The sequence below is a fragment of the Ips typographus genome, linkage group LG4 (assembly GCF_016097725.1).
Source record: "Ips typographus isolate SLU linkage group LG4, UJ_Ityp_2.0, whole genome shotgun sequence".
Lineage (NCBI taxonomy): Eukaryota > Metazoa > Arthropoda > Insecta > Coleoptera > Curculionidae > Ips > Ips typographus.
Genome location: NC_138425.1, coordinates 13,655,060 through 13,679,011, shown reverse-complemented (window position 1 = coordinate 13,679,011; position 23,952 = coordinate 13,655,060). Strand labels below are relative to the sequence as shown.

The window sequence follows — 23,952 nt, the reverse complement described above, 5'->3', positions numbered from 1 at the left end:
CTAGCATCCGGTTCCTGTTGAATAATTAGGTTCTGCATAATTGCTATGTTGTGGGGTTGGTGTGGATATGAGGTGCTTAGTTGATGCAGACGCTTCACGATGGGGATGATCCCAGTCTTCTGGTACAATAAATCGTTTGAAGGGTGGTGCATTGAATTTCGTGGGTGTCTGATCTTTGTGACTATCCTCAGACATTGCCTTTCAGCAACTTCCAAAGTTTTGGTGGTACTACTCCTGGAATTCCAGTAGAGGACATGGCCATATTCCAGCAAGGGACGACAAATCAATTTATAAATATTTGTTGCTGCCTGCCTGCTTATTCCTTCATCTTTGTATGTCAACTGTCTGAAATGTTTGGCTCTGCTTACGGCCTTGGCTTTAGCGCTAGCGGCTTGTTGTTTGAAATTCAGTTTTGAATCTATGCTTATTCCCAGGTATTTGACTTGAGATGACGGTGTAATATCAAGGTTATATATCTTAACTTTTGGAGAGGAGATTGAAATTCTATGATGAAAAATGATAAACTGGGTTTTTGTGGGGTTTAGTTTTATTCTCCATTGTTGGGTCCATTGAACGATGCAATCCAGTAATTGTTGTAGTTTTGCCACTGCATTCTGGAGAGAATAGCTGTGAGTTACTAGAGCCGTGTCGTCAGAAAATTGTAGAATATATGATGATTTGTCAATAACGTCTGGGAGTCTTCTTGCTTGGTGATAGATGTCATGGCAATACGAATGGCGAACCTTGTGGAACACCCTGCTCTGTTTGAAACACGAAAGAATATGAATCTCGAATTTTTACTTTTAACTGTCTATTGGATAGGAAGCTAGCCAACACACTTAGAAGATAAGGAGGGCATTGTAATTTCTGTAATTTCATCAGGATGCCATTGTGACATGTGGTGTCGAAAGCTTTTTGTATGTCAAGAAACAGTGCCGCGGAATGTTTTCCATATTTGTTAGCTGTCTGTAAATTTGATGTTAAAATTGTTAGTGGGTGAATAGTTGATGTTTTTTCCTTGAAACCGAACTGGTATGATGGAATATTGTGACCTACTTCCTTTTGTAGACGAAGTTTTATTATTGTTTCAAACATCTTTCCGATCACGGGTAGTAGTGTAATTGGTCGATAGTTCTCCGGTAAACTGTGATTTTGGTTAGGTTTTGGTATTGTTTTTATTACCCCCTCTTTCCATTCCATAGGGAAATACGCACTTTGCAGACAGTAGTTGTAAATCTCAATAATTTTTTGGTGAATATTGCCTGTCAGCTGTCTAATTATCTTTCTTGGTACTTGATCGCCCCCAGGAGCTGTGTTTCGTCCTTTGTTCAGCACAGAGTAGTATTCGTCTGATGTAATAAGCTGGACATGTTCAATGATATGATTCTCCTTGTAAGCTTTACTCCATTCTAGTACCTGGTTAAAGTGGTTAGCGTCAAATTTTGGGTCATTTTCCATGGCATATACAGGGTAATTCAAATTCGACCCTCACCATTGGGATCTCAGAAACCATAAGAGATACGAGAAAGTTTAAATTGGGGCAAAGTTGCACAATTTAAAGCTCAACCAAATGCTGTTTTAAAATTTTTGATTTTCTGAGTACTTCCGAAGATATCCGAAAAAAACTGGAAATTTGATTTTTTGTTTTTATTTATTTCTAACCTTATTTGAAGAGATATCCCAAAACTAAAAGCACCTTTTCATTGCCACTTTTTCTCAGCTATTCGATGATGGATTCAAATTTGCCACACGACGTTTCGTTTTTTGGCAGCCATCATCAACTTTCGTTTTTCTTATGGGCGCCATATTGGATTTTTAGCTCACCAAATAGTAAGTTTTATTCTGATTTTAGTGATGTATAATAATTTATGATTTGCTTCAGAAATAACAAAATAATTCAATAAAAACTATTTTTACTTTAGTTATTGGCTTTGAGTTAATGGGCCGTTTTATAAAATGTCATTATTTGACAGTACTTGTCAAACACGATAATTCGGACGATCATTAGAGCTTTTAGAGAATTTACCTTAGTTAGCTTTGTTAATGAGACGTTTTATGAAGATTACTTGGTAGTACTTGTCACACGCAATTGGCCTGAACATACTTAGTCACAAAGGTGTACACGTGTCTTGACTTAAACCGGTTTATTCACTCGAAGAGCTTAGGCCACTCGCTACACTTGTGGATCTAGTTGTTCTTTTCGTGAATAAAAAATGGTTTAAGTCACTTGCTGTATAAATAACTATTAAATCACTCTGAATTACATAGAGTGATCGCCTATTTACAGATGTAAACAAACAAACATCAATGTCACATCTGCGGGGCGCGGTGCAAATTTAATAGAACTGTAATTTTAGTTTTTTTTTTAATATAAGAAGTCGAAATTTAATAGAATACTGTATGAGACACGTGACTTAAACCGGTTTATTCACTCGAATAAATATGAATGAATAAAAAATGGTTTGTCACTTACTGTATAAATAACTATAAACTTGCACTTAACATTATACAAAATTGAAATTTGGCAAAAAATGAAGTTCTTAAAATGATGATCTTTCTCTTGGAAACATAAATAAGCCTTTTAAGTTAGAGATAATGCTAACAAATCTCTTTTTCTGGTTAACGTAAATAGTTCAGCAATGCTTGTATAATAATAACATTTTCTGCGGGGGTTTCTTTTCTAGATACATTTTTAACTATGATTGACGCTCTAATGATCATCCGAATTATCGTGTTTGACAAGTACTGTCAAATAATGACCTTTTTTAAAACGGCCCATTAACTCAAAGCCAATAACTAAAGTAAAAAGAGTTTTTATTGAATTATTTTGTTATTTATGAAGCAAATCATAAGTTATTATACATCACTAAAATCAGAATAAAACGTACTATTTGGTGGGCTAAAAATCCAATATGGCGCCCATAAGAAAAAAGAAAGTTGATGATGACTGACAGAAAACGAAACGTCGTGTGGCAAATTTGAATCCATCATCGAATAGCTGAGAAAAAGTGGCAATGAAAAGGTGCTTTTAGTTTTGGAATATCTCTTTAAATAAGATTAGAAATAAATAAAAACAAAAAATCAACAAAAAAATTTTCAGTTTTTTTCGGATATCTTCGGAAGTACTCGGAAAATCGAAATTTTTAAAACTGCATTTGGTTGAGCTTTACATTGCGCAACTTTGCCCCAATTAAAACTTTCTCGTATCTCTTATAGTTTCCGAGATCCCAATGGTGAGGGTCGAATTTGAATTACCCTGTATATTGCTGAAGTATTTTGCGAACAGGTTGGCTATTTCTTTATCTTTTTTGACTTCTTGCCCGTTATCCACCAGGAATTTCACTGTATTGTGTGTTTTGTATTTCCTCAGTTTGTTTATTTGTTGCCAATAATTTCTCCCCTGTTGTTTGTTAACTTCTTTGCATGCTGTCAAATAATATGTCATTATTTATTAATTTTGACCGCTTTGTATCGAGTTATATTAGTTGGTTCATGCTGAAAGAAACCTTATAAATGAAAGTTTCATTTTGCATTAATAGCCAGTAGGTTTTTTTTGTAGAAAAAGTGTTTTATTAGTAAGTAGTTTGTTTCAAATCGTTTATAAGGAACCTTCTGATAAAACCCTGTAAAAATATTAACAAATTTTTTTCACTGAAAGCATGACTATATTCTCTAAAAGTAAATAATATTTTATACAAAAATGCAGTAATTAACTATAGAAAAAGTTAATCTAGTCTAATTTAGTTTTCTATAAATATGTAGTTATAATGTTTTTTTTCTTTTAATTCCAAATTTGCAAACTTGTATTTAATTAAATTAAAATAGCTATGAGAGGACTGCAGCATGAGCTTTAATTTTACAACTCGTATACAAATTGATACTTATCTTATTTTTATATCACTTTTTAAACAAACTTTGTAATCAGTGACTTACAAATTGTATGATTCTGTTTTATTGTATTATTCTGTAATCAAATTTTTTAGGTTTCAACATCACATTAGCTGAGCTGAGAACAAATACTGAGGGCCATTATTTTACAGTTTTGAATTTGTTTAGATTAGTATATCTAGACATTATACAAATAATTGTTTTCCAAGTGGGACATAGCGATAGAAGGAAAATACATATCACTCAAGATGGTTACAAAAGTAAGTACAGTTATATTTAGTTATTATTAGATACAAACCAACATACACAACCTACATTTTTAATGCCCGAATACCAAGACTCAACACCAGACGATTTAATACACACTAAAAATTTAATAACTATTCATTAAAAACATTAACCTAACAACAAACTTGGGTTCATTTAGTTATAATCTTTAACATAAATTTACAGAATACACTAGCTGCCAACATATAATACTAAGAAGTTAAACCTCATTTTACTGTTGTTTTGCCTTTACCTTTACGCCGTTTACGTCTTGTCTAAATTTATTCTGAGGCTTATCAAACATAAAAGAGAACTGTACAGACTATACACTCATCAACAAAACAAGGACAAAGCGGTGGAGTTTGCTAGACACTACCAGAAGCTCTTCAGCATATCGATAAACCCGAACTGGGAGAATAACAACTGGTACACAACCTATTTTGAGTATTAGTAATAAGCCGTACCAATTGTTCAAACTTTTTGATCTAAAGAGGATTTGTGCGTAATACAAAAACAATGGTAATATGTTGTACATACGTACCTTCATCTTTCAGCTTTGATACCTGCCTTGATCTGTGGTTTGATAACCAAGTCTACAAACCAATCACAAACAAATGAGGCAATATATCCTACATTACAGCACCGGGGCAGGACAAAATAAATTCAGTAGTACTTAAACCCATAAACTCATCCTAACCCAACTGAACTTATGCATATCACAACCAACCAAATTCCAGAAACCTGGAAAAACGGTATAATACGTATCTACAAGAATAGACTGGACAATGCACAAGAAAACAAAATTACAGACTAATAACGTTACTTCCTGTGCTAAGTCTTCTTCAGTCTTTAAACTTATAGTAAGGAAAAACTGATCGAAGAACATATTCCATCATACCAAGTACGTCCAGACACCTCACCTTAAAGCATGTCCATTTTTGGAAAAACAATGCCTTTGATACTGTCTGGCATAGGCCCTATGCACTTCAAACATCAAAATACTCACTTTACATTATCAAGGACTTGCTAGAAAATTGACAACTAGAAGTACGCATTTGACAAGAATTTCTACTATTCTGTCTCTCCAGAGATTCGGAATCTGGGAGGGCAATTCCATTTTCGTGTGCCAATTGTGACATATGTAGTTCTCTAGCAGTTCTTACGGTTCGTCTTCTGGATTGTAGTCTGTTCGTATCCAGGTGTATAGGAAGTTGGCCTTGTTTACATTTATATTCTTGAAGAAGGGCTGCTTTGCGCCGGAGCTCCGGAGGAGTAATGTAGCTCAATATTGGTAGCCATTCAGAGGGGATCGATTTCAGTTTCCTCAAAGAAACGATGTTGCATGGTTAACAGTCATCAGCGTAGCCAACCTTTTGAGATCTAGTTTCAGTCATGTCGGAGATGTGAAGGTTGAAAAACAGTGGAGCCAGGGCAGACCCTTGAGGCAAACTCTCTTTAAGTTAAGATAAGTTAAGTTTTTGAGAAACTCATTTGGCTGTGGAATATAACTCGGACCTGCCAGTAAGCATATTGTTACGATTTTCCCGTGGGTTTTTACAAAGTCAGTTTAACTCAACAATTAATAAATTTATTTACACGTTAAAACACTCCGTACAATAATTAACTCAGCTACTAAAAACACTACTACAATTCCACAATTATTCCACTATTTAAACTTTACCGCGTTCCCAAATTCACTACTACGCCGTCGTCGACACCGCTTTTTTATATTCGCAAACCACGTTCTAGAATGACCGCAAAACGCTTCGCGATTTGCCTCGAATATCAAAGATGCTTCCAGGTGTCGCTTCCTAACTGTGGCCTACTTTAACACGCGCCCGGCCAGATATTGCGGCGCATCGGTTTCATCGAGTATCGAGCATAGTAGGCCCAAACCGTAACAATATTATCAATAAGTTGTAGTTTGTTTGCATGGGACTATTTCATAGAATTTATAGAGAGAGAGCCAAAATTCGGCTCATGTTTTTAGGTTTTTTTGGAAGCCTTCAATATGGATTATTGTGAGTGAGATGATCTGATTTATGCAGCTTCTCTCTGGTTTAAACCCAGCCTGTTCAATGGGAATCCTTTCCAGTATTTTGGTTTCGATTCTATTATAGAGAAGTCTCTCAGGAATCTTAAATTGTACTTAGCAGCGCTATTGGGCGGTAACTTTTCGGGTCATCATTCAGCTTTCCTGGTTTGCGGATAACGATAACTCTCGACTTTCACTTATGATCACTTGGCAAATCATAATACGAAAATCTTGACATACAAACGCGTTCTGGATAAACTTAAAAACGTAAGGACACAACTTAATTGCGTGGGGTTTCTTAGTAATATTCCTGATTAACCGCAAATATATCAGACCTTCAGACAGTCAGAAGAATTAGGTAATTGTTGCCTGATGCAACTGGTTCTAGATTTTGCAAAATCTGGTGTACCGCGTTAGTATTGATAGTCAATATCGTGGTCCATTAAGTATTACTGCACTAACTCCCACTGGCTAAAATATACACATCTTTCTAATACATTGCCTAAAATTAATTAATAATTCAAATTCAACCTGAAACAGGGGTTAATACCCGCGCAGCAAACTTATTGCGAGCCCAAGCCATCAGTTTGTTTTGAAGTAAGATTTTTTTAAATTATATTTCAGTTGGATAAAATAGTTAAGCTTTATAAGACTTTATCACAAATACCAGCTGTGGTCGGAGGAGAAATCCAGTCAGAAACTGTAATTAACACGGTTTGGTCTCAAAGAAACCTAGAAACCGGATCTACTTCCAAGTTTAGTAGATCAATTTTGCTGGACAATAACTTTCAGCGCCGAGATACTACACTGCCGATCGATATTAGTAACGAGTAAGTATAATATTTTTTTTAGAATGTACTTACGCTCTGTTCAGTGAGATATCACCGTTACGTCAATGTCAAGTGTCAAAGATTTTATAGTTGCTATACTTGATTTGTTGCGTCGTTTTTGGACCTTTTATAGACACATACGGTTCTTGGGATGTCAGAAAACAAAGTTTAAACCCTGAAAGCTTGTATTTCCAGACCGACTGACTTCTTCATAAGCCAGACAAAACAAAAACGCAAACTAAAATTTTCGTTTAAACACCGCACCACCCCCGAAATCCTAAAGGCGGCGGATATTCGTCTACTACAATCTGATTAGTATAACTTTAGTTGCACGTCATCAAGCAATTGAGCGACGTTGTCAGTGTTATAACCTAATTAACCTAATCTAAATTGAAGAATATGACCGAATTTGTTTTCAAAATCCTTGATAAGAGATACTCCCCCTGGTGATCAGTTTTGAAAACAATTTCGGTCATTCCAGCTGTCATTATGAAGTGACAGTGTCATATTATTTATAATGTTAGGTTAGGTTAGGAATGGGTTGCCCGTCTTTAGTTCAACTGGCGCTGCGATCTTAACTTGAAACCTTCTTGAAACGCCAATTGTTTTACTTTCAAATGTGACATCTAATGTCAGAATCGTGTTTGTTTACATTTTGCAAGGTATTTGCAGAGTTTCTACTGTCTTAAACTTAAATATTTATGGTGTTGAGGCTGAGGGAAGCTTAGTTTAAGAGTGTTTAGGAAACTCTGACTTGAGGGTTTTGTGATTCAATGTGTTTTACTTGGTATTTGTGTATATGCTTTGGATAATAGTCCGCTAGCCAGTACCGCTGCTTTTTGTCTTCCCATCACTAAAGACCATTGAGTCAAGTGTCAGATCCAACTCCTAAGTAACACATTTTTTGACTTAAGTCCACATTCATGAGTCAAGAGTGGATTTGCAGTCCTAGCTAGAGGTACCTCCGCCAACTGGGAGTTGACTTGACTTGACTTGACTTGTCTGTTAAATGGCTCTGCTCTCAGCAATTTGCCAGCACGATTACGTAAGAGGCTCAGAAAGTCGGGCCTGTGCCCCTGAACCTCTAGAATTTTCACAAAAGTTTACTTCACAAACACAAAAAGGTCTAAAAAACTGCTTAAGGTCACGATCCGAGTGAAAGATATAGTCATTCCTCGTGGAAACTATAACCGTCACTGTCACATCCACGTGGTCCTGACCTAGGTTTTCACCCTTTCCGCCTCTTGGAAGTGCACCGCACAAGACAATTCCCCGTAGACCTTTAGGAATCGACTTTTCCACTTAGAGGCCCCACATTTCCACTCGATCGGCTGCGGAATTCGGTCGTCAACTTCAAATTTCTCTGAACACCGTTTCAAGAAACGTGGTTTCTTAGCGACAAAAAATGGCGCCCACGAAACAGACGTGCGATACGTTTCAAGTTGAAGATCGAACTGAACTGGGAGTTCTTCGGCGCTCTTCTTGTACTCCAGGCCCTAGATTCTTGAATCGAGGGAGTTATCAAGAGAACGGAACACATAATTTGACAGAAACCTGCTTTTGTCAACCAGTTCTGTCAAATTCTATCAACACATCTATCGGTAATTATACTCACTGCGAGTTCGGTTTTCAACTTGAAACGTATCGCACGTCAGTTTCGTGAGTGCCATTTTTTGTCACTAAGAAACCACGTTTCTTGAAACGGTGTTCAGAGAAATTTGAAGTTGACGACCGAATTCCGCAGCCGGTCGAGTGGAGATGGTGGGACCTCTAAGTGGAAACGTCGATTCCTAAAAGTCTACGGGGAATTGTCTTGTGCGGTGCACTTCCAAGAGGTGGAAAGGGTGAAAACCTAGGAGAAGACCACGTGGATGTAACAGTGATGGTTATAGTTTCCACGAGGAATGACTATATCTTTTGCTCGGATCGTGCCTTTGAGCGATTTTTTAGAACTTTTTGTAGCTATCTGGGGCTCAGGGGCTCCAGCCCGACTATCTGAGCCTCTCTCCTAACGAGCTGGCAAAATACCCCTAGCTGGTAGTGCCATAAAAACCCAGACACATAATTTGACAGAAACCTGCTTTTGTCAACCAGTTCTGTCAAATTCTATTAACACTTCTATCGGTAATTATACTTCCTGCGTTCAAGAATTAGGGCCCTGGACGCTTCTTTCTTCGTCGGCTAGTCAAAGTCGGGAAGGGTTTGTAAATAAAACAAGTAGATCTTTTCAGACAATTACTTCTTCATTCATGAGCTCAGAATGAGAGTAGATCGGATGGTAAGGAGGTGCTCCCGCAATTTGGGGGGTTGCGGCCAGAGCTCAGTCAGCACCGAGTTAGCTGCGAAAGGGTTATACCAACATTTTGAAAATAAATTCTTGCCATCCGGGGGAAAACATCTGTAGGAAGGGGTTAAGTCAAGTCGCTTCTACTTTAGTTGGTCGGTCCTGGCTGATGTTCGGAAAAAGAAAAGAAATTTGGAAGAAATCTGGTTTTTAGAGGTGTGCATGGTCATTAAAGAATGGCATCTAGTTCAAATCGTCAAATCTGGGTTGGTGGGTGTGTCAGCCCTTGTTTTGTTGGTTACTGCCGCAGCCGCGTAGCTGTTGTTGGGCTGTTGCAAGCTTAGGTGTTGTTTGGGTCCTCTTGTAACTTGCGGGGTGTGGTCTTCCGCAATATACACATTTGGCCGGTTCTTCTCTGGCTTTTTTACACTCCGTCGAGTGATGGGTTTCGTCACATTTTACCCCCTACTGCATGGCAGAAGGGCGCCCTTTATGACGACTTTAGCGGCTATATGTCTTCTGGTAGTGAGTACTCTCTTTTTGACTCATTCAGGAGTTTGGTCAGGCTCCTGTAATCTTTGGCGGTAGACGGTGTTATTGCTACTCCTTTCCTAGTCATTTTTGTCTTCTGGTACTGGATTTTCTTGATCTGACGTTGTCCATTCTTCGGCGTTTATGAGAATTACCGGAGGTATTTTCTCAGTTTTGTCAGCGTTGTCTTTGTCGCTGGGTGACAAAGGGCTTGGAGTTTCAGAATATCAGGAGATCAGAAAAATCGCCTGGCTGACATTTGATTTTCTTCTGACTGGAAGAACTTATTTACATTTATTCAGAACATGAAAACAGCAGCAACATAATTATGACGTAATGGTAAGATCTTGCTTAACAGAGCGTAAATATTCCTAAACTAAATTGACATTTTTCTACTGAAACTAAACTCTCAGGTTAATATCTAAAGTTTCAAATACGCGCAAACTGAAAGCTGTTCTCAGGGAGAATGACTCTAAGCAATATTTAGAAATATGGAAAAACAACAATTTGTTTCGAGTTGTGGATTTAGCCGCCTTAGATGTACATGGTGCTATATACACTGACAGTAAGTTATCCCACTCGGCCGTACCCATATACAGGGTGATTCAGGGTTAAACGGTCAAACCTATACCATGCTTAGAGAATTGAATTTTAAGCAGAAAGTTGTGCCCCAAAAATGCGTTGTTACCGAGATACATGGTGATAAAGTTTCAGATTTTTTAAAGGTTTTATTACATAACTTCATTCATTGACATAGCAAGATTAAATTTTCTACCTACAATACTCTTTTGGATCTCCACAATTACAGTGTACAGGGTGGGCCACACTGGACGTATTTAAATGGGAAGTGCTCGTATTAATAAAGATACGCAAAAACTGATGTCGGTACCTGAAGTTTAAATTGAATACACAACTTAATGACGAAAACCGTTGGTTAATATCTGTCATAGTTTGACAGATACAGGGTGCTTCTCAGAATTCGTACTTTTCTTCAAACCTTCCGGGTGCATTATTTTTTATTTCTAAAAATACATTTCTACAGCAACTTTTTCACCCTGTATCTCGGTAACAACGCATTTTCGGACACCACTTTATTACAACTTTCTGCTTAAAATCCAATTCTTTAGGCATGATATAGGTTTGGCCGTTTAACCCTGACTCACCTTGTATAACAATACTTAAACTAGATTTTTGAAAAATGATTGATTTTGTGCAGTTGAATTTGGTGCTTTTGAATTTTCGCCTGACGAATTGAAATTGCTCTACGTGGCCGAGAAGAAAAAACCTAATAGCGAACCATTTTACAAGAGAAAAAAGTCTGATGAGACCAAAGAAGAAGGTGATATTGCGAAATCCGCGAAAAAAGTAATATTTTATTCATATTTACGTTGTTCTGGCAAACTAAGTTTTTTCTGTCGTTTTAGGGCGAAGAGTTTCTTTTTGAGCAGGACTGGGGAGAGCAATTAGTGGGGAAAAAAAAGTCCATCCTTGCGGAGTACCACATTGAGACTGATTCGGTGGTGATTTTAAATGGTCTTCCCGACCAAGTATGTGTGGCTCAACCCAAATACTCTCCGAATGGCGACTATATCATTGGAGTTGCTTACTTCACTGAGCCTAGGAAGTTGGGCTTGATTTATTGTACTAACCGACTGAGCACAATATTTCAGTTGGATTTTGAAGGAAACTACGGTAAGTTCAAAAACATCAGTCTAAACTAGAGCTAAGTAAAGTGTATCTAATTGGCAGTGTTGCAGCATTAATAGCGTTGGATTTTCAGCATTTGTTGCATATGAGTAGATTTATTTATTAATTGTGCTAATTATTTTTTACCATTGTCATCAAACAAAACTATAAATTTATAGAAAAAATTTCCATTTTGACAAATAACAAAATTTATTAAAAAAATTACTATTTTAAACCATTTACTACAACGTAAATGTGTCGCTTTGCTTCAAGCAGCAAACGTTACTCTCCGAGCAATCAAACCACACTTTTCACACTTAATTAGTGATGGTAAATTACCGATAAAGTAAATATTTTACTTTACCAGGAAAATTTGACCCGTAAATTACCAGTAAATTACAAATACTGTGTTTCTGCCAGTTCAAATTTTGACACCGCTTTTTTCGCTGACTGTACCAAATTTTGTAGTGTTTTTTAGGTTGTTGGATGGTAAATTTAATGGGAATATCAAATATGTGCTTAAAACAGCCATTTTCTCACTCCAAGTGGGTTTTACAGGCAATTTTGTCCCTGACTGTTCTTTCGAACTATGTTTCTGGCAGTTAAAATTTTAACATTTCGTTTCTCCCTGACTTTACATGATTTTGTAATGTTGTTTTATGTCATTGGATAGTAAATTTAATGAGGATTCCAAAAATGTGCTTAAAACTATCATTTTCTCACTCCGTGGGTTTTACAGGCAATTTTGTCCCTGACTGTTCTTTCGAACTGTGTTTCTGGCAGTTAAAATTTTAACATTTCGTTTCTCCCTGACTTTACATGATTTTGTAATGTTGTTTTATGTCATTGGATAGTAAATTTAATGAGGATTCCAAAAATGTGCTTAAAACAGTCATTTTCTCACTCCAAGTGGGTTTTACAGGCAATTTTGTCCCTGACTGTTCTTTCGAACTGTGTTTTTGGCAGTTAAAATTTTAACATTTCGTTTCTCGCTGACTTTACATGATTTTGTAATGTTGTTTTATGTCATTGGATAGTAAATTTAATGAGGATTCCAAAAATGTGCTTAAAACTGTCATTTTCTCACTCCAAGTGGGTTTTACAGGCAATTTTGTCCCTGATTGTTCTTTCAAACTGTGTTTCTGGCAGTTAAAATTTTAACATTGCGTTTCTCCCTGACTTTACATGATTTTGTAATGTTGTTTTATGTCATTGGATAGTAAATTTAATGAGGATTCCAAAAATGTGCTTAAAACTGTCATTTTCTCACTCCAAGTGGGTTTTACAGGCAATTTTGTCCCTGACTGTCCTTTCGAACTGTGTTTCTGGCAGTTAAAATTTTAACATTGCATTTCTCCCTGACTTTACATGATTTTGTAATGTTGTTTTATGTCATTGGATAGTAAATTTAATGAGGATTCCAAAAATGTGCTTAAAACAGTCATTTTCTCACTCCAAGTGGGTTTTACAGGCAATTTTGTCCCTGACTGTCCTTTCGAACTGTGTTTCTGGTAGTTAAAATTTTAACATTGCGTTTCTCCCTGACTTTACATGATTTTGTAATGTTGTTTTATGTCATTGGATAATAAATTTAATGCAGATTCCAAAAATGTGCTTAAAACAGTCATTTTCTCACTCCAAGTGGGTTTTACAGGCAATTTTGTCCCTGACTGTTCTTTCGAACTGTGTTTTTGGCAGTTAAAATTTTAACATTTCGTTTCTCGCTGACTTTACATGATTTTGTAATGTTGTTTTATGTCATTGGATAGTAAATTTAATGAGGATTCCAAAAATGTGCTTAAAACTGTCATTTTCTCACTCCAAGTGGGTTTTACAGGCAATTTTGTCCCTGATTGTTCTTTCAAACTGTGTTTCTGGCAGTTAAAATTTTAACATTGCGTTTCTCCCTGACTTTACATGATTTTGTAATGTTGTTTTATGTCATTGGATAGTAAATTTAATGAGGATTCCAAAAATGTGCTTAAAACTGTCATTTTCTCACTCCAAGTGGGTTTTACAGGCAATTTTGTCCCTGACTGTCCTTTCGAACTGTGTTTCTGGCAGTTAAAATTTTAACATTGCATTTCTCCCTGACTTTACATGATTTTGTAATGTTGTTTTATGTCATTGGATAGTAAATTTAATGAGGATTCCAAAAATGTGCTTAAAACTGTCATTTTCTCACTCCAAGTGGGTTTTACAGGCAATTTTGTCCCTGACTGTCCTTTCGAACTGTGTTTCTGGCAGTTAAAATTTTAACATTTCGTTTCTCCTTGACTTTACATGATTTTGTAATGTTGTTTTATGTCATTGGATAGTAAATTTAATGAGGATTCCAAAAATGTGCTTAAAACTATCATTTTCTCACTCCAAGTGGGTTTTACAGGCAATTTTGTCCCTGACTGTTCTTTCGAACTGTGTTTCTGGCAGTTAAAATTTTAACATTTCGTTTCTCCTTGACTTTACATGATTTTGTAATGTTGTTTTATGTCATTGGATAGTAAATTTAATGAGGATTCCAAAAATGTGCTTAAAACAGTCATTTTCTCACTCCAAGTGGGTTTTACAGGCAATTTTGTCCCTGATTGTTCTTTCAACCTGTGTTTCTGGCAGTTAAAATTTTAACATTGCGTTTCTCCCTGACTTTACATGATTTTGTAATGTTGTTTTATGTCATTGGATAATAAATTTAATGAAGATTCCAAAAATGTGCTTAAAACAGTCATTTTCTCACTCCAAGTGGGTTTTACAGGCAATTTTGTCCCTGACTGTTCTTTCGAACTGTGTTTTTGGCAGTTAAAATTTTAACATTGCATTTCTCCCTGACTTTACATGATTTTGTAATGTTGTTTGATGTCATTGGATAGTAAATTTAATGAGGATTCCAAAAATGTGCTTAAAACTGTCATTTTCTCACTCCAAGTGGGTTTTACAGGCAATTTTGTCCCTGACTGTTCTTTCGAACTGTGTTTCTGGCAGTTAACATTTTAACATTTCGTTTCTCCCTGACTTTACATGATTTTGTAATGTTGTTTTATGTCATTGGATAGTAAATTTAATGAGGATTCCAAAAATGTGCTTAAAACTGTAATTTTCTCACTCCAAGTGGGTTTTACAGACAATTTTGTCCCTGACTGTTCTTTCGAACTGTGTTTCTGGCAGTTAAAATTTTAACATTTCGTTTCTCCCTGACTTTACATGATTTTGTAATGTTGTTTTATGTCATTGGATAGTAAATTTAATGAGGATTCCAAAAATGTGCTTAAAACTGTCATTTTCTCACTCCAAGTGGGTTTTACAGGCAATTTTGTCCCTGATTGTTCTTTCAAACTGTGTTTCTGGCAGTTAAAATTTTAACATTGCGTTTCTCCCTGACTTTACATGATTTTGTAATGTTGTTTTATGTCATTGGATAATAAATTTAATGAAGATTCCAAAAATGTGCTTAAAACAGTCATTTTCTCACTCCAAGTGGGTTTTACAGGCAATTTTGTCCCTGACTGTTCTTTCGAACTGTGTTTTTGGCAGTTAAAATTTTAACATTTCGTCTTTCCCTGACTTGACATGATTTTGTAATGTGGTTTTATGTCATTGGATAGTAAATTTAATGAGGATTCCAAAAATGTGCTTAAAACAGTCATTTTCTCACTCCAAGTGAGTTTCAGAGGCGATTTTGTTCCGACTGTATTTGTGGCAGTTCAAACTTTGACACCGGTTTTCTCCCTAACTGTACCCAATTTTATAGCTATTTATGTAACCAGTTACGAAAAGATCGATTTTGTGTAACGAATGAATGTTTGTAGGGCGAGCGCAGCGAGATCCTACAATTTGAATGAGTTACACAATAAGACATTTTCGAACCGTGTTGCATACATCATTTTTTCTAATTTTGACCAAAAAGCGGTAACTAGTTACATAAAGTAAAACGTTTTGTCACTCTAATCAGATTTGAAAAGTGTCACTTTATATGCCAAAATTAGAAAAAAGTGTTTTTTTCAGGTTGTTGGATAGGAAATTTAATGAGGATTCCAAAAATGTGCTTAAAACTGTCGTTTTCTCACTTAAAATGGGTTTGACAAGCAAATTTGTTCCTGACTGTTAAACTGTGCTCAAAAGTTGCAAAAATCAGGCTTTAGAAAAATTTTCTTGCGGTATTCGATACAAAACGTGTTTCTGAGATTTATGACAGTTATTTTGACAGTAGTCAAAAGTGTGCCTAGCTAAATTATCCTCCAAAAACCACGTGACTAATGTCAAAACTGTCAAAAGTTTCCTAGAATTTGCAAGAATTGCAGCTTAATACAGTTTTCAAGACGTGTTTCTGAGATTTATGACAGTTATTTTGACAATTCTCAGTAAATTACTAATTATTTAAATAATAATATCTTCAGATTCGCGCCATTTTTCTTACTTTTGTATTCAAACTTTAATCCTGTATGTCCGAAACAAAACCACTTTGAACCCTAGTGAAACTTAGGGTTGTTTTCTAATGTACTCTCAAACCCTGATATATGACGCATGTATCGTGAAACACCCTGGTTATTTTTATTTAAATACATATTTTAGTCGAGCTGAATTTACCAAATAAAGCAGTAAAATCCCCGATACTTTCACCGGATGGAAAATCGCTGGTTTGGCTACAGAGAAGTAGTGGCGGTCCTCATATGGCGGGAATGCAGTTAGTGAAAAGTAATCTTCCTTTGACTAAACAGGTAAGACACTTTATATTAAACAAATGGTAGAATGGCAGTTTTTTTATCGTTTTTTTGTTTAGAGATACCAGTTAGGTTGAATTAAGGCAAAATTTTACAATTTGGAGCTCGATAACATAGGGTGCATAAACTATTATTATCATAAACTTATAGAAGGAAAGGTTAAATAACTTTTTAACATTACCGTAAACCTCACTTTCATAATAGTAATAACTATGTTTTTTTAATTAAATGTAGTCCAAAATAGAGTTTTTTTATAAGTAATAGAGCGTAACGAGTTATATGCATTTAAAATTTCAAAAAGTGTAGTCGCCAGTCGCTATGGGAAAACACAAATTGAAATTTAAATTTTAACGGCAGGAAAGTGTTTTGAAAATTCCGCAAAAAAATAGTGAAGCAGAAAGGAACAAGGATGATAACCCAGCAACACGTGTTTCTGCTTTTTGGATTCATCAAGCATGTAACTCCATCTGTATTGCAAGAGACTGACATACACGAAACATATACGAGTGTAACCTGGAAAAGGAGGGACAAAAAACAAACATGGATATCACAAACGGCCAGCAGCGACACAATTGTGATTTCCGCAAAAACACACGTGTCGCCGGGTTATCATCCTTGTTCCTTTCTGATTCACTTTTTTTTGCGGAATTTACCCAAAAAACACCTTCCTGTCATTCATTACATCCGCGTTAAACTCTTCTATGTTAAATGTTAACACTCCGTTTTCTGGTAACAAAGCGTTATTGGAACTGTGTTCATATGAATTTTTTGTCATATTTTGGGTCACTTTTAAAATAACCCCCTTTTGAAACAAAAGTAGTCTCCAATTGGCCAATTTTTTTGTTTTAACACATGAAAGTGTTGTTTAGGTCAATATCTCGGAACGTTTTTGAGCATTTTCCCATAAATGATTGGCGGTCATCGGAAGTGGTCTTTATATTGTTACGGTTTGAGCCTACTATGCTCGATACTCGATGGAACCGATGCGCCGCAATATCTGGCCGGGCGCGTGTTAAAGTAGGCCACAGTTAGGAAGCGACACCTGGAAGAATCTTTGATATTCGAGGCAAATCGCGAAGCGTTTCGCGGTCATTCTAGAACGTGGTTTGCGAATATAAAAGAAGCGGTGTCGACGACGGCGTAGTAGTGTAGTAGTAGTGAATTTGGGAACGCGGTAAAGTTTAAATAGTGTAATAATTGTGGAATTGTAGTAGTGTTTTTAGTAGCCGAATTAATTATTGTACGGAGGGTTTTGGGGTGTAAATAAATTTATTAATTGTTGAGTTAAACTGACTTTGTGAAAACCCACGGGAAAATCGTAACAATATCAAACCTATCAGTTTAATGTCCTTTCTCATGAAAACGCTAAAAAGGCTGATAGACAGGTACCTAACGAAGCCCTCATCAGGACTCCGCTGCATAGTAACCAGCATGCATACAGGAAAGGAAGGTCGACAGATACGGCTCTCCATGCTCTGGTGCATAAAGCTGAACAACTATTACAAGACAAGGACATTGGTCCTCTTCTCTGATGTAGAGGGGGCATTTGATAAGGCCTGAACAAGCAATATTTGCAACGCTGTCAAATCTAAAAAGGCATCCGTCTGGTTATGGACGAACTTCTGAGGTGGCTAGACCGAGAGGGCTTCTATGCGCGAACCTATGCGGACGACGGCCACGGCCTAGTTCTCGTCAAAAAGAAATTTCTGAGCGTCGTCTGCGAGAGAAGACAGATGGCGTGTAAGATAATAGAGAGACGGTGCACCGATGCCGGATTATCAGTTAATCCTAGCAGAACGGAGATCATGCTCTTTACAAAGAGAAGGCAAATTAAGGATTATAGGTTGCCAGTCTTGTACGGAAAACCTCTTACACTTGTGGGAGAGGTTAAGTGGAGACCTCACGTAGACAAAGTCATACAAAAGGCCACGGTCTATGTGGTGCTCTGGAAAGAAATTGGAGACTAAAACCACACGTTATGAGGTGGCTTTACCCGGCCGTTATAAGGTCGAGGATCTGTTATGGTTCCTGGGTCTGGTAGCCGGTGGAGGAGAAGGCCTTCGTATCCCGGAAACTGGCGGGTTTGCAAAGACTAGCCTGTCTGGCAATGAGGACACCGGGTTTCGCATTAAACGTCCTTCTGGACCTTCCTGAGTTACCTCTGTGGGTACGCAGGGAGGGCGCTGCAGAGGATGGAATGCGGCTCTACAAGGCGTGACAACCACCTGCGTCAAGGGCATACAAGTATAGCGACCGTGCACCGGGATATTCCAATCGAGGGGCAAAGGTGGTCGCACCTGACGGGAGACTTACGTTCGAAAGGAAGTTTAAGGTGGAAATCCCATCCAGAGAAAGTTGGGATGGTAGGTCAGTGACTGCTCGAGAAGAGGTGCCAAGTACACCGACGGCTCAAAGTCTCCCAATACAGGATGGCCCGGGGCGGGAGAGTACCGACAAAACACCAACAAGGGGACATATTTTTTGCTGGGGTGGTGGGCGACCATCTTTCAGGCGGAATTGTTTGCAATCCTCGAGGTTGCCACAAGCAAGGAAGTTACAGAAGGATTTAGAGAGAAGGTTAGAGAGGGAGTGATCGAGATCTACTCCGACAGGCAAGCTGTCCTAAAGGCACTTTGTAGTGCCAGGATGGGCAACAGAATCAGGAATACAAACAGAAGCAGGTAAACCTAGTGTGGATTCCGGCACATATGGGGTTTGCGGGAAACGAGCGGGCCGATGCATTGGCCCGGCTCGGTCTCTTGGCCGAACCTCACATAGGATTAACCAACAGACAGATAGCAAGCTCACTAAGTGACGGGGCGCTCTATACCACAGAGACGTGAAGAAAGGCGAAAGGGTGCAGACAAGACACGGAATTGATTGGAATCCCAAGCGACGCCAAGGCAACATCCAAATGGTCATGTCAAGGAGTCGCTGGGCCTTAAAAACCCTGGTTTCGGTTCTGACAGGTCACTGTGGCCTTAACAGACATTTGCATCTACTCGGAATTGGTGATAGTTCTGTTTGTTCACAATGTGGAACGGCGGAGGAAACATCATATCACCTATTAGGAGTCTGCCCTCGCTGCTCGTCTATCAGGAGGCGGTTTCTCGGGGCCTCCACACTCTCCTGCAGGGTACTGTCTTCCTTGGAGTGGGGACGGATTCTTGCCTTCGTCAGGTGGTAAAGTGGGGAGGGTTTGAGGGGAAACGGCGAAAAGGGCTTTAAGGCCTTCTCGCCGGACCTTTTGGTGTCCCCCCTCATTACTACTACTACTACTACTACTACAGGGTGTCCAGAGACAGTGAGTAAAACTTGAAATTGTTTCCACACCAGTTGTTCTCACTTTTACCTATGTGTAGACACTCCTGTATGGTTCTATCGGTTAAGGGAGTTGACTTAAAATATGTAGCACATAACATGGAACCTATGCCTGACTTAGAACGACAGATCATAGCTACTGCCTTAATTCGAGATTGAGCACTGCTATGTCGCATTTTTCGGATAAATCCATATTTCTTGAGACACAGGACGTTAATTGCAAAACGGCCAAAAACGTCCCGAGATATGGACCAAAACAACACTATCCTATAATAAAATAAAGCTAAAAAAAAATATTGCTTAATTGGGACTGGTAGACAAATTAACTTTTTGCACGCCCTCCTTTCCCGCCCTGTATAGTACAGTTAGAGTGCAATAATGTCAAAGTGTTTCCTATCAGCCAAAATCCAATAAATCAAGCTCACTTATAGTCGAAACCGCATCAAAATCGGTCGTTTCGTTTCGAAATGGTAAATATTTAAAACTGACCCCTGTCCTGGTTGAGGTAACGCGCAGTTTATTACGCTATTTATTACAACTTACACTACAAATCAAATCTCGTTTGAATAAATTGTTTTTATTATTTTTTTAGTCAGAAGAAAAAGTAGTGGTTGATTTGATACCTACGAAAATAACGATATCTAACAACCGAGAGTTTTATGGTCTTTACAATTTCGAGTTTCCCAAACGACCATGGTTCAGCAATAACGAACTGTTTTTTAACACCAACCAGAAATATACCATAAATTCGTATTTAATAAATATTGGTAAGTATCGACGTAATAATTATCTAGATGATTATTTCACTTTTAAATTGGTGATATTTATTTTAGATTCGGGCGTTATATCCGAATTATCTTACGATGATGGTAGTCAGCTGGTTTTAGATACAAAAGGTGGTTTAGTTTTGGTTTCGAGGCGTAATTTTTTGGTTCCTGATGTAGTTGCAATAGGAAAATTAGCCCAGGCAGATTCTACTGCTTCGGTAGAATGGGTGGAAATAACGGGGAGAATTGAAGTGCCTGAAATAAATGGTTCCGTTTACAAATATTTTGATTTAATTTCTTCAGAAGGATCAGTGAGTAAGTAATCTTTTTCACAACTTTGTTTAGATTTATTTTTCATAGGAAAGTTTTTATTATTGACAGATAATTTATAAGCTGAAAATGTTTAGCACAAACCTGCATTGTCATTTAATATGTAAATGCTGGAATATTTAGATATAATTCCGCAGTATTGGTTGACGTTTTATGGACATTGTCTGACAGTGATAACTTATAACATTTAAATCACCTTTGAACTACTTTAAACTAGTCATAGAAATGATCAGTTAGGTGTCAGTCATGTAATTTTTTCTCAAGTCTGGTTTTAATGCCTTCGTTTTCAAAGAAGTATAATGAAAAATATCGTTCATAATTCGTCCAAAAATAGGTTTTCCGTGCTTGCAATTGGTCATACGGGCACGGAAAAATCTTCATTTTTGTACTCCTAATGAAATATACTTACTATTTTACTATTGATTGTTTAGAGGACTTTAACGCTATATATCTTGGACCACAAGAAACAATCGACCAAAAGGTGCCTTTGATAGTGTGGCCTCATGGGGGTCCTCATACTGCCTTTGCAAATTACTTTTTCCTAGCAGAAGCAATGTTTCTCTCTTTAGGTAAGTAATTATTTTAACTCTTTACTTTTAATTTGAGGGTTCTATTTAAAATGGTTGAGAACTTTAATATTGAAAAAAATGCATTAAAAGGACACTTTTAAATAACATGTAAAGTAGAAAGTAACTTTTTAAAAGTCTTCTAGTAATAACATAATGTACATATACCGTTGAAATTTATATCAAAAGACCTTGATCATATAATAAAAAATCGATAACAAAATTTCAACTTTCACACCCTGTATCTGCCCAGTCCCCTAATTGGATAGAATATTAATATCTGCTCAGATAGCAGGGCTGCCATCCAAGCACTCAGTGCCGAGAAGGTAAGCTCCCGGCTGGTGCTGGAATGTAAAACAATCCAATTCAATAAAAATGTTTTTTCCACCCTGAAACGTAGGCACCTCCACCATATGTCACGACTAGCGTGACGTGTTGAATTTAATTCAACTTATTTGCCTGGGATCTCGTTTCAGCGTGAAAATAAAACACAGTTAACTCTACCATCAAGTTCTATTAAATAAGTACCTTAACCTAACAACTCCTAACTTACTAACTAATAAAATAACCGGTTTCCTAATCCAACGAAAACGTTGCTAACTTCCAATAAGATCATAATCGAACAGGCGTAAATCAATACACAACAAGTACAATAATCATACTCACACCTCTAATGAAGACAGAATCTTGGAGAGAGGCTTGTCACTTGGAGCGCATTCACGAATAACTTGACTTGAGAGTTACGGACATGTCTAACAGACATTTGCGGTTCGGTTTTCGACGTGGTGCACAGCAAAACTGGACTGACTGGAATGAACCCCTCTCTAGGGTACAACTTCCTTCTTATAGCATTCCAAACACTGGTTCCACCAATCAAAAACTCCCAGACCTGGTCTCCTCTAGCCGACAACTCGTGACGACCTTTCGACCCTCGGTACTTGGAAATATTCCGCATATTTCGCAACCCAGCGTCCGGTCACACTCCGGTGCATGCTGTTTAGCTATTGCATCATAAGTGCAGTTGCACTCTGACCGTATTCCACAATTTTTTTCCGCTCAAGTAATATAAACTCCACATTTTTTAATGTTTCCGTTCAAGTGAAATCAGTTTGATTTATTTCCTTCGTGACAATATCATCAATAAATGAAATGATAATCAGGTAATAATTTTATTTACAACTATAAAATTACTTAAGTAACGTGATTTGACGACCACGAACGACCACACTACTATTTTTTTAGAAAACGGGGAAAACAACTTTAGATTGAAAATGAGTTTATTTATTGTCATAACATTCTCTAAAACATTCCCCATTTAATTAACCCTGTATGTCTAAAGATAATCAAAATAGTCATCGTAAAGGTCGTTACAGTGCTAAAATTGATAAAAAATCAAACCTTGAGCAGAGATCATGAGCAAACATCTTTGCTTGAGCAATCATAGATATTTATATTTTAGGATACGCAATTCTTCTAATAAATTATCGGGGTTCCACTGGTTCTGGAGAAGATTCTGTAAACTTTCTACCTGGCAAGGTTGGGACCGCAGATGTCAAGGATTGCATTCAAGCTGTTGATACCGTATTATCGACATTTCCACACATAGACTCTAATCAGGTTTGCCTACCTACGTATTCCGCTTAGGCGGAAAATAGGAAGACGTAACAATGTAATAGACAGATAAAAATGTTTTTATTTGTAATGTTCGATACATTTACTGTTCTATTACAGTATTTCGTCATTCCGTTTTACTTTGAATGTTTTCATATAACTGGTTTTCTTGGATTTCAGTTAGCCCTATGCGGAGGCTCTCATGGCGGATTTCTTGTAACTCACCTAAGTGGGCAGTATCCCGACAAATTCAAGTCCGTAGTAGCCAGAAACCCTGTCATTGATGTGGCTTCTATGAGCATAATTTCGGATATCCTGATTGGTAAGTATACAACGTTTGAGAGGTAGACTTGAGTAAAAAGTGTCAAAAAGACTGTTCAGGGGAACCGACAAACTATTAATTTAAGCATTCTATGTATAGAACCAGTATAACTTCTTATACAAATTAATTATGAGTCAAAATATTCCTTTTAAACTTAGTTCTTTATGCAGGGTGAGAGTAGATAAGGTAGAGTATATAAGTAAATTGAAACACAGTGAGTGTCAAATGTGTAGGTTTGTAAAACTCACTTCACTTTAAAGTCATAACAAAGTGTATCAATTAAGTGAGTAATTCAAGATCAAAGCAACAGGTGTCACACACAACACATTTTCAAGGAAATGGTGTTCCTAGTCACCAAAATACATTTTATGGAATATTTCCTGAACTAGTAGAGATACGGAAAAGTGCAAAAGATGAAAATTGCGTAGAAAAGGTCAAGGAGAGTAAATCTGGACTTTAGGCCGACAGAATCTCACTGAAAGGGCATAGAGGGTGACCAAACTTTACTTTTTTTACTCATCCTGCACACCAAAGATCATGAAGGTAATTTTGGAGTACACGGCGTGAATCAAAAAACGACTTTATGAATGGTTTGCCGTTATTCTACGTCAAAAAACAGCCGAGATGTAGACAGGCAAAGTTTTGAAGCACTTTTTCAGAAAAATGGTGTTTCTGGTCTCCAAAATTGATTTGGTGTAATATCTCCTAAACTAGTATAGAGAGAGACACAGAAAAGTGCAAAGGATAAAAATTGCTTTAAACAGGCAAAGTTTTTAGGCACAAAAATGATGTTTTTGAT

The 23,952-nt window shown here is 37.2% G+C and overlaps 1 protein-coding gene across 1 annotated transcript in view; it reads left to right on the top strand.

Moving 5' to 3' along the window:
• LOC145728800 (acylamino-acid-releasing enzyme-like) overlaps positions 1-23,952 on the top strand; it is a 39,085-nt gene that overhangs the window by 1,402 nt on the left and 13,731 nt on the right. The window contains 12 exon segments of the mRNA XM_081979318.1: positions 3,984-4,148; positions 6,815-7,020; positions 10,249-10,400; positions 11,052-11,200; positions 11,260-11,527; positions 16,088-16,233; positions 20,150-20,324; positions 20,391-20,639; positions 21,086-21,223; positions 22,680-22,837; positions 23,012-23,141; positions 23,144-23,153. Coding sequence (XP_081835444.1) covers positions 4,137-4,148; positions 6,815-7,020; positions 10,249-10,400; positions 11,052-11,200; positions 11,260-11,527; positions 16,088-16,233; positions 20,150-20,324; positions 20,391-20,639; positions 21,086-21,223; positions 22,680-22,837; positions 23,012-23,141; positions 23,144-23,153 — 1,793 coding nt within the window. The 5' untranslated portion in view covers positions 3,984-4,136.